This window comes from Cynocephalus volans, chromosome 1 (assembly GCF_027409185.1).
Source record: "Cynocephalus volans isolate mCynVol1 chromosome 1, mCynVol1.pri, whole genome shotgun sequence".
Taxonomy (NCBI): Eukaryota; Metazoa; Chordata; class Mammalia; order Dermoptera; family Cynocephalidae; genus Cynocephalus; species Cynocephalus volans.
In genome coordinates, this window is record NC_084460.1 from 58,661,154 (window position 1) to 58,676,917 (window position 15,764).

Genomic DNA, 15,764 nt, shown 5'->3' on the forward strand with positions numbered 1-15,764 from the left:
AGAGGCCTGCACCTAGTGAGATTGTGAGCACAGGTCTGCATGTGACCGGTCCAGAGGGTCCCTTTTCCGTTGGCGGGAGGAGGGGAGTCTTCTGTTGGGTCCAGTTGGGAAAAGTTCCTGTAGCAGTGGCTGGTGTCTCAGACGCTCAGTACTCATGGTCTGTGTGCTGGCCCTGATGTGCTGCCCGGGCCCTTTGCATGAGCAGAGGTGGTCAGTAGGTAGCCTTCCCCACCAGCCCGCTAGGGCCCTCCCAGAGCTCCCTGGGGCTGTGGGGCTGTGGGGCTGTCGGGGGGCTGCCGTCCTGGTTGCCTCCTCCTGCCCCCACTTGCCCCCACCCTCAAGCTCCCAAGAGTGAGCTCATAAGACATCCACAGCCAGACACCACCCCAGGTTCTGGGGGGCCCAACCAGCCTGCCCTCAGGCACCTGTGCCAGCCCTGGGAGTCAGGAAAAACTGCATGGGGCCCACTGTCTTGTGAGCACATTCCATGGGAGAGACGGCCCCATGGGTTCTTTAGGGTGAAGGCAGAGCCCCCTGCAGCCTGAGGAGCCACAAGGTGTGGGAGCCCCCACCCCCAGCTGCCCCATCTGGCATGTTCTGATTGGGGGCCTTGGCACATGCTGTCCCCACGTTTGGGCTTTCCTCCCAAAGTCACCGCGTCCCTGCAGCCCGTGTCCCTCCCTGCACTCTCTTGGCACTCACAGGCCCACTCGGCGGTGTGAGGCACTTGCCCGTGCACTCCATGGCCTCTAGCTTCTCGGGCCACACCAGGGGCATGTCTGAGGTGAGGGTGGGGGCACCGGTGGGTGGTGCTGTGGCTTTAAGGGTGGCGACATCACAAGGCCTTGGAAGCGGGTGCTGCGGAACCCCGCGGTGAGGCCTGTTTCTGTGGTCCGTGGGCTGTGGATTTCCACCTCCATGGGGCCACGGGCCCGCATGTGAGCACTGGGCACCATGGCCGAGGGCAGCGAGCTGATGAACAGGCTCGTGAGCGAGAACGCGGACCTGAAGAAGCAGGTGCGGCTGCTGAAGGAAAACCAGATGCTGCGGCGGCTGCTCAGTGAGAGCTGCCCGGACAGTTGCAGTCGCGGGGGCCGCGAGCCCCTCTTCCTCAAGGCCACCCCCTACCCCGAGGCCTGCTCCCCTGGCAGCGGAGGTGAGGACAGCGGGCCCGGCCCGCCTCGTGCCGGGGCGGGGGGGAGTCGTGGGCAGCGGAGGCCCGGCCTGCTGGCAGGGTGCTCCCGGGCACCCTTCCCTGCCCTCAGGTCTGAGGAAACCAAGACCGAGTTGCCCATTCTGCTGTGTGTCTTCAGGTAAAGCCCTTCTCTCAGGGCCACGGTGTCAGCACATGGAAAATGGTGTGCGGCGGGTGAGCCACGGGTGGCGCCAGGCAGTGGGAGGGCTGGGAGCTCCCCGGCTCCAGGTCCCCTGGGTCCTCCCAGCTGGCCAGCCCGGCCCATGCGGGCAGCTTGCTCTGCTGTGGGCGCCTCTGTCCCCCTCCTGGGCCATGTAGCTGAGCCCAGCATCAGGGAGGTGCTGCCCCAGGGGACCTGTAGAGTCCCTGCTGGGGTGAGAGGGTGGGACAGGTGCTCCTCACAGGAGTGTGGGGCCACGATCCCAATCACCACACAGGGTCCACTCCAACCTATGGCTTTTTACAGATAACTTCTTACGAAAGTAATGGCTTGTTTTAAAGGTTTTTGTGGAAAAATTCCCTTTCCATACACGTCACTTGGGCTGTGGTTGATGAGTGTGACCTTGGTCTTTGGTGGGGTTTGTGGACAGTGGACAAAACCCCCGACTCTGCACTGTCTGAGGACTCCGTGACCCGGTTAGCCCAGCTTCCCACTGCACACGGTGGCCACTCACTGCCAGCCCAGCCTGCCCTGCCCTCGGTGCCGGCCCCTGCACACCTGGCCGACTGCAGGAGGCCCATTTCCTGCCTCTCACTCATCCCTGCCATGGCCTGGGGGGCTGGGTCAGCTGCTTGCTGAGGGGAAGCTCCAGGGACCTGTGTTTGGTGTGGTCACTTGCTAGAGTCCACCGAGGGCACTCGCCACTGTCCTCAGGGCGTGTGCACCTCTGAGCATGCACAGCACATGGGAGAAGCGTTCTCTGCCCACCAGTGCTGCAGCAAGTCCACTGGGCCCCTACGTGGAGCTCGTGGGTGAAAAGCCCGTGAACGAGCGCATCCCTGGTGTGCAAGAGCTCCATCGCAGCAGTGCAACACCTTGAGTCTTGGGGGACCTCGGAGAGGGAGCTCGGGCAGGCAGAGGCCCCTCACAGGGTGTGGGCTCCAGGAGGGGCAGAGACTGCTGCTGATGGGGGGTTGGGGGAAGTAGCATGCTCGGCTCAGCCAGCAAGGCCCTGGGTCTTGCACCCCCACCAGCGACCACTGAAGCCCCACAGGCTCATCCCAGGGCATTTGCTGGAGGGACTGGCGCTCTTGGTGCTGGGCCACGTGCAGCGTCCTGCAAAGTATCAGTGCTGAGTTCACAGGCACTCGCAGCACTGTTGTGTTGTGGGGGCTGCAAAGGTGCTTGTCCCCAGGCCTAGCAGTGCGTGGCCACCATCAGAGGGCTGTACACCTAGTGCCACTTCCTAGTCTTTGACCCCAAGAGTTGAGTTAGGCCTGGCTGAGCCTCAGGGCCCACAGCTATCCATGAGGCCAGCCGTGGACAGCTCTGGGCCCCTCTTGCGAAGGAGGGGTGTGGACTCTTGCTCAAGTCATGCTGTCCCTGGAGGGACCTTTGTCAGGGTCTAAGTCAGGGCTGGTCTCCCCAACTGTTGCCAGGGCCTCTGCCCCTGGGCTGTCCCCAGCAAGCCCAAATCTTGCTAGACACCAATCTCAGGACCCTGGCCCAAGGCCACCAAGCCTTCCACGGAGAGACTTGGGCCTAGTCACAGGGCATGGGCGAGGTCAGCGTGGGCCCCGGCTAGCCTTCGGCTTTGGGTCAGGTCTGCTGGGTAGCAGGGAGGGGGCCAGCTCAGCTCTGGACATGCACAGGAAGCCTGGACAAGGCCACCCTCCAAACCCTGCCACTCCATCAGGGAGGGTGTGGTACCCCCTTGAAGCTGTGGGGCAGGCACTGGGCTCGGGAGCAAGCCCGGGGCTTGAGGGCACTGCATCCAGACATGGCCTTGACCCACAAGCAGGTCATCCCCTGCAGGGCACAGCCTTGGCTTTAGGGACTAGAGTTTGGAAAACCAGCCTGGGTTCTAGCAGAAACAGAAGTTTATGAACAGAAGCGAACCACCACACAGCACTGAGTCCCTCAGAGTCTGTGTTCAAAACAGGATGGATACCTAAATACCTATTTTTCTTACTTACTCAGTAGCATGTGCTCAGATGAATGCATGGACACCACAGAGCACAGAACATTTAGGGCTTGGCCTGTGCTCCTGGCCCCTCCCCACAGGCAGCAGCATCACATTTTTCTTGGGTTTCTTTGGAACTTTTGATGGACATTCATATGTGTGTCTGGGTATCTTTCTGGTTCACCTAAAAGGATGGTGCTGTCCTGCAGCATGACTTCTCCCCATCACTGTCCATCTTGCTGCGATGCCCCATCAGTTCTCTCCTGTATATCTACCCCACGCAGTTCAACACTGGCCGCCCTCAGCTGGGACCCGCCACGGGCAACACTGTTACCAGTTCTCAGTGAGCACAGACAGTGTTGCTGCGCCTCTGTGACCTTGTGCAGGGGAGATCCCTAAACGTGGTTCCTTGGGTCAGAGGTCACATATATTTGAAACGTTTAAACAACTAGCAGAGGAGGGGGCAGCATGCCATCATCTTCCCTCACGCACACCACGAATGTCCACAGCTGGCCCCGGTAGACGAGCCGGTGAGGCCTCCCATCAGGGTCTTCTTGGGGTGTTTCCCTCACTCGGTTTGCAAGCGAGTGACCAGAGGGAGTGCAGTCTCCCTCCCTGCCTCCTTGACGCCCCCACTGCTTGTTTCCTTCGGGATCTCGAAGAGCCACATCACCACCTGGAGGACACCAGGGCCGCCTGTGCGTGGCTCCTTCAGCTGTCCTCTTAGTCCTTGGTGGTGGCGGGGGTGGACTGTTGGGTGATTACCAGCACTCGTGAGTATTCTCTGTGCACAACTCTTGGTCGCTTTTTCCCTTTAACGTCATGACATAAGATTATTCCTGTGTTATCATAAATATATCTTAAAATAGCTGTGCAGGATCCCAGAGTCAGGTGATCCACAATCTGGTGAATTCTCCTCATGTTTGAAATTAAAGTTCTTTTTTCCCCTTGCTGTAAATAGACAACACTGCAAAAAGTTTTTTAAAAAATATTTTTATGTTTGTTTTGTTAGGATTTATTTTTCTAAAAGTAGAATCACTGGTTCAGAAAGCAGTTGTAAATTTTCTTTGGTACATTTTTCTATGGTGTTCTTACCTATTTATTCTTGCAAATATCCGTAGGATGATTCCATGCATTGCAATTATACTAAGCTATTCTGGCTCATAAGTCTCCTTAGCTATTTCTCATATATATCTTTCACATTTATTAATAAGTTTAACAAATTAATAACATTCCTTGCGCATTTTATGCTCTTTGTTGCGATAATGGATGAGATTTCTTTTTCCATTGTATTTTTGGAGTGATCACTGTTTTTTTTTTTGTCTTTTTCATGACCAGCACTCAGCCAGTGAGTGCACCGGCCATTCCTATATAGGATCCGAACCTGCGGCGGGAGCGTCGCTGTGTTCCCAGCGACGCACTCTCCCGAGTGCGCCACGGGGTCGGCCCGAGTGATCACTGTTGATATGTAGGAAAGCTGTTGATTTGTAAATATTTGTCCTATATCCAGCCTTAGCTGTTTTTATTCTAAGTTTTCCAGTTTGTTCTCGTATGTTCTCTAAATCTACAATTGTGTTGTTTATAAATGATCATCTCAAGCGAGATAGATAGCACAGGTACTTCTCATTTCTGTCTTTGTCTTTGTTACTCAGAACTTTGGCTTTTGCCTTGATTTTGGGGGGCTTCCTCCAGGAGAAGTGGGAGAGGGTTCGGCCTGTGCCCTGGTCCTTCTGGCAGGTGCGGGCAGTGACCAAAGGGCCCTGCTTCCTAGGGTAGGGAGGGGCGCACAGGCGGGGTGCTGGGGAAGAGCCTTCGAGTTCTTATTTGTGAGGACCAAAAAAAGTGAGAAACAGTTCATTTGCTCAGTGTTTATGACCTGATTCTGCACTGGGGGAGGGGCGTGTCTGTGAGGTATCACTAGGGGCTCGGCCACCAGGGTCTGCAACATGGCTGTCTCCTGCTGTGTCTGTTTGGATGGGGTCTGTGCAGTTATTTCTTGACTCTGCTTCTGTGTGAGCCTGGGCTATCACTTTGTTTCTGGGGATTATCTTTGCAGGAATTTGATACCAGAGTCATGACAAATTTTTAATCTTCATTGAGCATCTTTCAGTTGTTTTCTGTGCCCCAACCTTGGTGGACGTGACGGCTATGAATCGTTCGGGAACTTGAAAGAATTTGCCCACAGACCACCTGGGCCTGCAGACCTATGGGGAATAATTATGTATTTTTAGATTCTTCTTCTTTGATTATTGGTTCATTTAGGTTTTCTACTTCTTAATGAGTCATTTAAAAATAATTTCCTAGAAGATCTCTCCTTTTATTGAAATTTTCAATTAATATACGATTGTACAGATTTTTTTTGTAATTTAAAAAGTATCTGGGGTGGGAGGCTGGCAGCTCTCAAGGACTGACTTGGCTCCCACACAGGCAGGAGGCAGGGCATATACTGACAGTTCTTTTTTTAAACTGTTATTTTTCTTGCAAAACATTTCTGGGAGCAGATTAGTTGTTTCCTGCTTAGGCACATTTTAAGATATAATTTTTTGATATAGCTCTTAAAAAACCCTATTTCTCAAATATATATTTGCTTTATTTCTAGGAGAATAAATTCATGACATAGGGGCAGAAAAGAATTTCATAAGCCATAGAAGGAATAGGTAAATTCAATTTGACCAGGGATTAGGGAAGTGAGACATGACTTTGTCAGCCTGGTCTGGGAACACCAGGCGCTAGTGAGGCTGTGGGATTGGGAGCTGCCGGTGGCCAAGGAATGGCTACCATGGAAAGTAAGGAAGGTTAACGTACATATGAGGGTACTTCAAAAGTTCATGGAAAGGTTCTTATTATCTTTTAATTCTATTTTTTTAATGAACATTTTGAAGTGTGCTCGTACACCTGAGCCCAGGTGTGGGCTTCAGAGGAGGCTCACTGTGAACGAGAAGGCCCATCCAGGCAGGCGATCACAGCTTTGCTTTTGCAATGAAACCTGGAAACAGTCCCATGTTCATCAATAGGCAACAGATAAAAAATCATTGTGTGTATACATGTGTGTGTGCTCATGTGCTAGAAACAGTTACATGAACGAGGTAGCTGCCAAATGACTCAATATGAGTAAACCTCAAAAAGATAATGCTGCAGCAAAAAGGTATGTTGCAGAATAAAACATATAGGATAATACCAATTATGTAAAATTCAAAAAGCATATAAAAGTCACTCTGTTGTGTGTGGTTGCACAGGTGGGTCGGAAGCACATGGAGGTGTGCACACTTGCTGTGCTGGTAAACAGAGGCAGGAGCTCCCTTGGGCAGGTGCGGGCACCACTTCCCCCATGCTGTCACCGTCTCCTTCACTTGAGGCACAGGGGGCGGGGGGCAGCAGGAGGGCTCTGAAGCTGGGATAAATGCTGCAGGTGTCAGAGCTGGTAGTTGGGTATGCGAATCGTTAGTGTATTCTCTGCACTAATCAGGGAAGTTTTAGGAGCATTAGCCTGACTTCTGGTCCCTTTCCTCCCCGCCCCAGGTCCAGATTTCACAAGGTACACTGGTGTCCCCGACACGCCACCGCAGCTGCAGACGTCCTCCCTGGAGGACCTCCTGTGCTCACACGCCCCCCTCTCCAGCGAGGACGATGCCTCCCCGGGTTGCGCAACCTCCTCTCATGCACCCTTTAAGGCCTTCCTTGGCCCCCCGGAGCTGCACAACCCCCGAAGCACCGACAGGAAGCTGTCCCCAATCCTTAGCCCCTTGCAGGACCCGCTTGCAGACAAGACCTTGCTGGAGGCCAGGGAGATGGTCCGGCCTAAGAAGGTGTGCTTCTCGGAGAGCAGCCTGCCCACTGGGGACAGGACCAGGAGGAGCTACTACCTCAACGGTATGGCCGGGCGCAGGGTGAGCACCAGGGTATGTGCTGCTGGCAGTGGGGGAGGCCGTGTCTGGGGGCTCAGCTTCTCCATCCTGTAACACAGAGTGGGCAGAGAAGAGCCAGCCTGGAGGCCAGGGTACAGGGCTGCGCCAGTTCTTTTGCCCATCTTTTAAAAAATTAAGTTGCTTATTTTCTTATTGAATGTAAGAGTTCCTTATATCTTCTGGATATGAGTCCTTTCTTGGGTATATGTTTTGCAGATAAGGTCTCCTAGTCTGTGACTTTTCCATTTTCATAGTGTTTTTTGAAAAGCAAAACTGTTTAATTTGATGAAGTCCAGTTTACTGATTTTTTTCTTTTGTAGTTCATGCTTTTTGTGTCCAGTTTAAGAAATCTTTGCCAAACTCAAAGTCACAAAGATTCTCTTATATGTTGTAGAAGTTTTAAAGTTTTAGGTTGTACATTTGGGCCTCCAATAAATCTCAGGTTAATTTTTGTTTGTGGTAAGAGGTTTGCATATAGATGTCCACCTCTTCCACACCAATGCTTGAACAGGTTATACTTTTCCCATTGAACAGCCTGGCATGTTTGTCATAAATCAATTGTTCGTCTATGTGGGAGTCTATTTCTGGGTGCTCCATGTGGCTCCATTGATCAGTCTGTCTATATTGATTCCAGTATGCACTGAATGGTTGCTATAGCTTTACAATAAGGCTGTAAATCAGGTGGTATGAGTTCTCCAGCTCTGTTCTTCTGTCTGCCTTTGTTCTGGCTGTTTTATTTATTGTTTGTTTGTTTGTTATTGGCAGCTGTCTGTGTTCTGGCTATTTTAGGTCCTTTACATTTCCATATGAATTTTAGAATTGCCTTGTCTGTTTCTACAAAAGAGCATGCTGGGGTTTTGATTGAGATTATCCAGGATTTACAGATCAATTAGATCAATTTTCAGAGGAAAGACACCTTAATAACATTGAATCTTCTAATGAACACTATGCAAGGGTAATTCAAAAAGTTCATGGAAAAATGGAAGTAAAAGACAATATGGGGTTGGCTGGTCAGCTCAGTTGATTAGAGTGTGGTGTTGTAACACCAAGGTCGAGGGTTTGGATCCCTATACTGGCCAGCTGCAAAAAAAAGACAAAAAAGACAATATGAATCTTTCCATGAGCTTTTTGAAGTACACTAGTGTAACTCTCTGTTTATTTAGGTCTTCAGTTTTTCTCAGCAATGTTTTATAGGTTTTTATGTATAAGTCTTGCACATTTTTATCAAATTTACTCCTTAGTTTTTCATATTTTGATGCTATAATAAAGTATTGTTTTTATCAGTATTAATTTCCAATGTTTTTTTCTAGTATATAGGAACACAATTGATTTTTGTATATCGACCCCTGTGATGGCTAATTTTATGTGTCAACTTGCTGGGCCAGGGGGCATCCAGATATTTGGTCAAACATTATTCCGGTTGTCTGTGAGGGTCTTTTTCTACGAGATTAGCATTTAGATCAGTGGGCTGAATAAAGCAGATTGCCCTTCCTAATGTAGGTGGGTTTCCTCCAGTCAGTTGAACAGAAAGGCTGACCATCCCCTGAGTAAGAGAGAATTCCTCCTGCCTGTCTGCCTTTGTAAATGAACTGAAACACTGGCTCTTCCTTGGTTTCTTGTCTTGGCCTTTGGACAGGAACTATACCATAGGCTCTCCTGTGTCTCCAGTTTACTGACTGCAGATCCTGGGACTTGTCAGCCTCCATAATTTTGTGGGCCAATTTCTTATAACAAATATCTTTATACACACACACACAATCCTGTTGGTTCTGTTTTCTGGAGAACCCTAACTAATATAAGCTTACAGCCTGCAACCTTGCTAAACTTATTTATTCATTCTACTAGCTTTTTTTGCAGATTTCTTAGAATTTTCTACATAGATGATTGTATTGTTTGTGAATGAAGACTAGTTTGTTGTTTTATTTCTAATTTGTATGCCTTTTATTTCTTTTTCTTGTCTTGTTGCACTGGCTAGAACATCTAGAACAGTGTTGAATAGAAGTGGTGACAGTGGACATCCTTGTCTTTTCATGATTTGGAAGTAAGCTTTCAGTTTGTCACTATTAAGTGTGATGTTAGTGATGGTTTTTGTAGATGCCCTTCATCAGGTTGAAGAAGTTCCTTTTAATTTCTAGTTTGCTTATTTATCACAAATGGATGTTGGATTTTATCAAATGTTTTTTCTGTATCTATTGAAATGAGCACTTGTTTTTCATTTGTTGTCTGTTAATATGGTAAATCACATTGATTCTTGAAAGTTAAACCAACCTTGCATTCCTGGAATAAACCCCATTTCATCATGATGTATTATACTTTTTTGTATTGTTGGATTTAATTTGCTAAAATTTTGTTAAGAATTTGTACTGTCAATGAGGGATATTGTTCTCTAGTTTTCTCATAATGTCATTTTCTGGTTTTGGTATCAGATTAATGTTAAAGGATGAGGTGGAAAGTGTTCCTTCCTCTTTAATTATCTAGAAAAGTTTGTGTTGAATTGGTATTTATTCCTTAAATGTTTGGTAGAATTCACCATCGAAATCACCTGAGTCTTGACTTTTCTCTGTGGAGATGTCCCCCCTCCAAATCCTGTTTTATTGATACAAGTCTATTCAAATCATCTATTTCTTCTTGACTGAGCTTTGGTAGTTTGTATATTTTAAGTAATTAGTCCATTTCATCTAGGTTGTCAAATTAATCAGCATAGACTTATTCCTAATCTTTCTTTATTATCCTTTTAATGTCTGTAGGACCTGTGGTGGTGTCATCCCTAATTTCTGATAGTGGTAATTTTTGTCTTCTTTCTCTTTTTCCCTAAATCTGGCTAGAGATTTATCAATTGCATTGATTTTTTTTTTTTCCTTTGAAGAATATGTTTTTGGTTGGATCTTGTAGGGCCCAGGTTGGGCTAGAAATGATTTCTAGAACATCTCAGTATAGCATGTTTCTTCTGCCTAATTAATGCTTTGGGTGGGGGGGAGATGTGGAGATAGACTGATTCCTGATGAGAGAAATGCATTAACATGGAAGCAGGTGGGGTGGAGGGGGGTTGCGCCCTACTCCTATGTGCCCCTTCTTTGCCCTAACATGCTTTTGTGCAGTGTGGATGGTTCTCAGCTTTAGTTCCTGGGTACCTGCTGCAGCCTTGCAAAGTGATTGGGAAATAAATACACTGAAAACTATAAAACATTGCTGAAAGAAATTGAAGGAGACCAACATCTATAGAAAACATCTCCTGTTCATAGATTAGAAGACCTTGTACTGTTCAATAATCAATAATCAAAATCCCAGCAGGCTTCTTTGCAGAAATTGACAAGGTGAACCTTAAATTCATGTGGAAATGCAAAGGATCCAGAATAGGTAAAACAATGTTGAAAAAGGACAACAAAACTGGAGAACTCACACTTCCCAACTTCAAAACTTACTGTAGAACTATGACATACAGATCAGTGGAACAGAATTGAGAATCCAGAAATGAGCCCATACAGTTATAGTGTGATGTTTGACAAAGATGCCCAGACAATCTGATGGAAAAGGAATAGTTTTTGACACATGGTGCTGGGACAGTGGATGCAAAGGAATGAAGCTGGCCCCTACCTCACATCACATGCAAAAATTACTCCAAATGAACCAAAGATCTAAGAGATCTAAAAGAGCCAAAACCATAAAACTCTTAGAAAAAAACCCAGGATTAAATCTTCATGACCTTGTATTTGGCAAAGGATTCTTAGATATTACAGCAAAAGCATGAGCAACAAAAGAAAAATGGATAAATTGGACTTTACCGAAAGTAAAAACCTTCTGTGCCTCAAAGGACAGTATCAAGAGAATGGAAAGTCAACCTAGAGAATGGGAAAATTATTTGTAAATCACGAATTTAACACGGGGCTAGTATTTAGAATGTATAAGAACTCTTACAACTCAGCAGTAAAAAGACAAACAATTCAGTTTAAAATGGGCAAAGGACTAGAATAGACTTTCTCCAGAGAAGATACACAAGTGACCAACAAGCACATGAACAGATGCTCACCATCTTTAGTCATCAGAGAAATGCACATCACAAGCATGCTGTGACCACTTCACACCCACTAGGATGGCTAGAACGAGCAAGACGGACGGTAGTAAGTGTGAGCTGGAAGGACTGGAACCCTTGGGCACTGCTGATGAGAATGTAAAATGGCATAGCCACTTTGAGAAACAGTTTGGTGGCTCCTCAATAAGTAAAATGTAGAGTTTGCATGTGACCTGGCAATTTCACTCCTAGACATATACCAAAGGAACAGAAACATGTCCACACAAACACTTTTACATGGATGTTCATGGCAGCATTATTCATGGTAGCCCCAAAGCAGAAACAACCCAAGTGCACTAACTAATAGAATGTATAAACAGAATGTGGTGTATTCATACCATGGAATATTACTCAGTCACAAACAGTAATGAAGCCCTGGCACATGCTTCTACAGGGATGGACCTTGAAAACATGTGTTGAGTGGACCCAGACACAAAAGACCACGTGTTGAGTGATTTTGTTTACATGAAATGCCCGGAATAGACAAATCCACCATGACAGAAGGTAGACTGGTGAGGGCCAGGGGAGGGAGAAGAGTGGAAAGTGACTGTTGTAAGAGCAGGTTGGTGCTTTGGTGAGGACAGTGCTCTAGAATCAGACAGCGCTTTGGTGCAGCACGCTGCGAATATAGTAAAAACTGCTGAATTGTCTGCTTTAAAAGGGTGAATTTTATAGTATGTGAATTACATTCTAATAAAAAGTCTTTAAGTGACTGGGGAAGGGGCCGAGCCCGTGGCGCACTTGGTAGAGTGCTGCGCTGGGAGCGCGGCGACGCTCCCGCTGCGGGTTCGGATCCTATATAGGACTGACCGGTGCACTCACTGGCTGAGTGCCGGTCACGAAAAAAAAAAAAAAAAAAGTGACTGGGGAAGGAGTGTGCCTCCCAAGCCTCAGTTTCCACACCTGTGATGGGGTCCGAGGCTCCCTTCAAAGGGTCATCGTGAGGATGAGTCTTGTCACAGAAGGACCAGAAAATGCTCCTGAAGGGAGGAAACAGATGCTGAGGGTGGGTCCCAGTGACCTGGGTCACTCACCGCCCCCTGAGGGGCTCCCAGTACCCATCTCGCCATGCTACCTGGAGTCTCATGCTCAGGGCTGCAGTAGGGATTTCACCAGGAGAGTCTCCATTTCTTCTTGACTGGAAAGAGCCAAGGTCACGGAGGATGCCAAAGGTCATCGCCTACCTCTGGGCTGTGGCCCAGATCTCCTACAGCAGAAGGGTGCTGGAGGAACACGGTGCTGCAGGCTCCCTATCCAGAGCCTGGGCGTCTGTGCAGGAGAGTGGGTGCTGTCGTCATGACCCCAGAGAGCACCCAGCCCCTCTGTCCCTGGCCAGGCAGGGGCACATTCCATGTGGTGCACTTTGGGGAATGACAGCGCAGATGTGCTACCTGTGGCAGGACCTGGTCCCGGTTCTCCTGTCTGTCCAGGCTCCCTCCTGGGTGTCTCACTTGCCACTGTAGGAAGCAGCCATGTTCACATGCACATCTCATTTGCTGGAGCAAGGGCTGCCCTGGTCACTGTGGGTCCCCAGCCCCTGGCATAGGGCCTGGCTCCTCGTGGACAAATGCTGGTGCGGGGTGAACAACCTTCCAGAGAAGAGGATGGAACTGAGGAGGCTGAACAGCTGCCTGAGGTCATGGCAGAACCTGGCCTGCAGCAGCCCAAAGACCCCCAGGGTCACAGAGAACAGGCAGTGTGGGCGGGTGGTGTCAGAGCCAGCCCTCTGCGTGGTGCGGGGTGTTCTGAGTGTGGGCACTGAGATTCTTCAGGTAGACACAGGTGTCTGTAGGTAACAGGACCTGCCATGCGCTGTGCCCCTCCCTGGCACAGTCCCACTGCCCATTCTCGAGCTGCCACGCCCATCACACCTGGCAGGACCCCACCTGGCGGACACCGTAGGAGGGGTAGGATCATGGATCGTGTCTGGAAAAGTTCTGGGGGCTGTGGAAAGGTTTAGAAATGGGAGGGGTAGGATCATGGAGCATGTTTGGAAAAGTTCTGGGGGCTGTGGAAAGGTTTAGAAATGGGGACTTAGAAATGTCTCCCATGGGATGAAAGAGCAGGACTTGGCAGGGATGAGCCTGAGCAGGCGCAGGCTGGGGGAGCCGTGTGCTCCCATCCTGTGCTGTCCCAGGTTCCTCAGCCCACGAGGTTTGGATGGAGTCACCTGGAGAGAAAGGGTGGGGCGAGGGGCCACGTGGTCCCTGGCCCCCCAGCGTCCAGAGCGAATTGCTAGTCTGCTGAGCCTGAGGCAGGTATTTTCTCACTGTGAGTTCTCTCAAGTTCAGACACATCTTATTCTCAACTGTTCTGAAGGACATTGATGTGTCTGTTGTCCAATGAATGTCTGTGAGGACCTCAGGAGCACCCTGGGGGATTCGGAAGCAGGTGTTTTCGGGGGTTGGTCGGCCTGTCAGGAGTAATGTGGGGAAATAATTCAAAAGAGAAGCTCCTGCCAGCCCAGCAATCCTCTCCACAGACGTGGAAAGAGAGTTTTATGACTGAATAAACGTTAATTAGCTTGAGATGCCTGCAGGCTGCCAAGGCAGAAAGAATCCCCCTTCTTCTCACCAGGCAGAGGCGACCTCTCCTATGTCCAGCCCAACCCATCCACCCGGTCACAGGCGGGTACCTCTGTGACCAGTGGGTCGCGCCTTGAGCCAGGCACCAAACATTCCTTGTCAGAAACAGGCCAGAGGCTCACCCCACTTTTAACAAGGTTTATTTCATCTCAAAGGTGCAGAGAGAGGAGCTGCGGTCACAAGTTTCCCTGAGAAACACCCCAAGAACAGGGAGAAGGGGAGAGTTGTCTTTCCTGTCAGTACCAAAGAATTCAGTTTTCTTTCAGATTCGTATTTACCCTGAGAGTGGAGGTGGGAGGGGGAGCTGCCCCTGTCAGCGTCAGTGGGTGTGGACGAGGGGCCCCAGGGCCTTGCTGTAGACCCTGCTCACTAAACAGATGCTGGAGGGCTGGCAGGGGATGGCAGCTGCCGTTGGCCGGGACCCGGGACGGTGCCTGCCTCACCCCCGCCTCGCAACCCCACGCAGAGATCCAGAGCTTCAGCAGCGTGGAGAAGGATGGCCGCATCGTCGGGGAGATCGCCTTCCAGCTGGACCGGCGCATCCTGGCCTATGTCTTCCCGGGTGTGACGCGGCTCTATGGCTTCACGGTGTCCAACATCCCTGAGAAGATCAAGCAGGTGCTTTTCCGCCGCGGAACCCCCTTGCTGCCCCAGGGAAGGGTCTGCTGCTGTTCTATCCCCCAGCTCAGGCCTGGGCGTGGCCGTGGACTGGTCCCGCCTGAGGGGTGTCTGTGGCCACATTCATTGGGTTAGTAGATTTGCTGCCGTGGGCGTCTTTGCAGGTACCTGTCTCTGCTTTGTGGCTGGGACAGACTCAGGAGTGGCTCCCAGGCAAAGCCTCTTGAGCACTTGTGTGACTCGGTCCTCCTGGGGTGCCAGAGGTGGAGAGGTTCCTACTCTGTTCCTGACGTTGTCGCTGGAAAAGAAACTGTGTGTGTGGGGGCGGCTCTGGGCCTTGATTTCCCCATCTGGGCTGACCCCACGGGGTCGCACAGAGCTGCCTGGTGCTGCAGTGCGGCCTCCATCCCACACCCCCACGCGCTGTGCCCCCAGACCTCAGTCAAGTCCCTGGACGGCTCCGTAGATGAGAAGAAGCTGCGTGAGCTGACGCACCGCTACCTGACACTGATGGCACGGCTGGAGAAGCTGGGCTACAACCGGGACGTGCACCCCGTGTTCAGCGAGTTCCTCATCAACACCTATGGCATCCTGAAGCAACGGCCTGATCTGCGTGCCAACCCTCTGCACAGCAGCCCGGCCGCCCTGCGCAAGCTTGTCATCGACATCGTGCCCCCCAAGTTCCTGGGTGACTCACTGCTGCTGCTCAACTGCCTGTGTGATCTCTCCAAGGAGGACAGCAAGCCTCTCTTCGCCTGGTAGTGCCCACGCCCCAGCACCTGCCACCACCTTTCCTGCAATAAATGTGTTTGTTCCAAACCTGGGGGCCACAGTGCCTCCTGCATGTCCCTCCCAGAGAGGGAAGGGCTGTGTCTGCCCGGATGGCGCCCACCCCCGCCAGGTGGGCACTGCACAGCGCCAGAGAGCAGGGGCCTCTCACGGACCAGGGCGTGAGGCACCACACCTGCCCCAGCACCTGCCCATCCGTGCCCCAGCAGCCCCGCAGCCCATACCTGCAATGCACTTGTTGCACTTAATTAAACTCATCTGTTTACTGTTTACCTTTACCTCTGGCTCTTTGAGGGCGTGAAGGGCGCCTTGGGCATGCTTGGCCTGCCAGCTGCCCATCAGTGTCTGTGGAAGGAAGCCTGGAAAGAGCCCCCCACAAGGGTGGGGCTATGGCTCAGGCAGGGCACACGACCCCCACTCCCAGGAATTCCACCTGCCCGGCCCCCAATCCCAAGGACTCTGAGCCCAACTGCCTGGCCC

General features: G+C 50.5%; 1 protein-coding gene across 1 annotated transcript; it reads left to right on the forward strand.

Moving 5' to 3' along the window:
• Positions 1 to 954: 954 nt before the first annotated feature.
• On the forward strand, positions 955 to 15,257 carry SPATC1L (spermatogenesis and centriole associated 1 like). Its single transcript, XM_063079068.1, has 4 exons — positions 955 to 1,156; positions 6,838 to 7,188; positions 14,344 to 14,495; positions 14,931 to 15,257. The coding sequence occupies exons 1-4, from the start codon at positions 955 to 957 to the stop codon at positions 15,255 to 15,257; spliced, it is 1,032 nt and encodes a 343-aa protein (XP_062935138.1).
• The last annotated feature ends 507 nt before the right edge of the window (positions 15,258 to 15,764 follow it).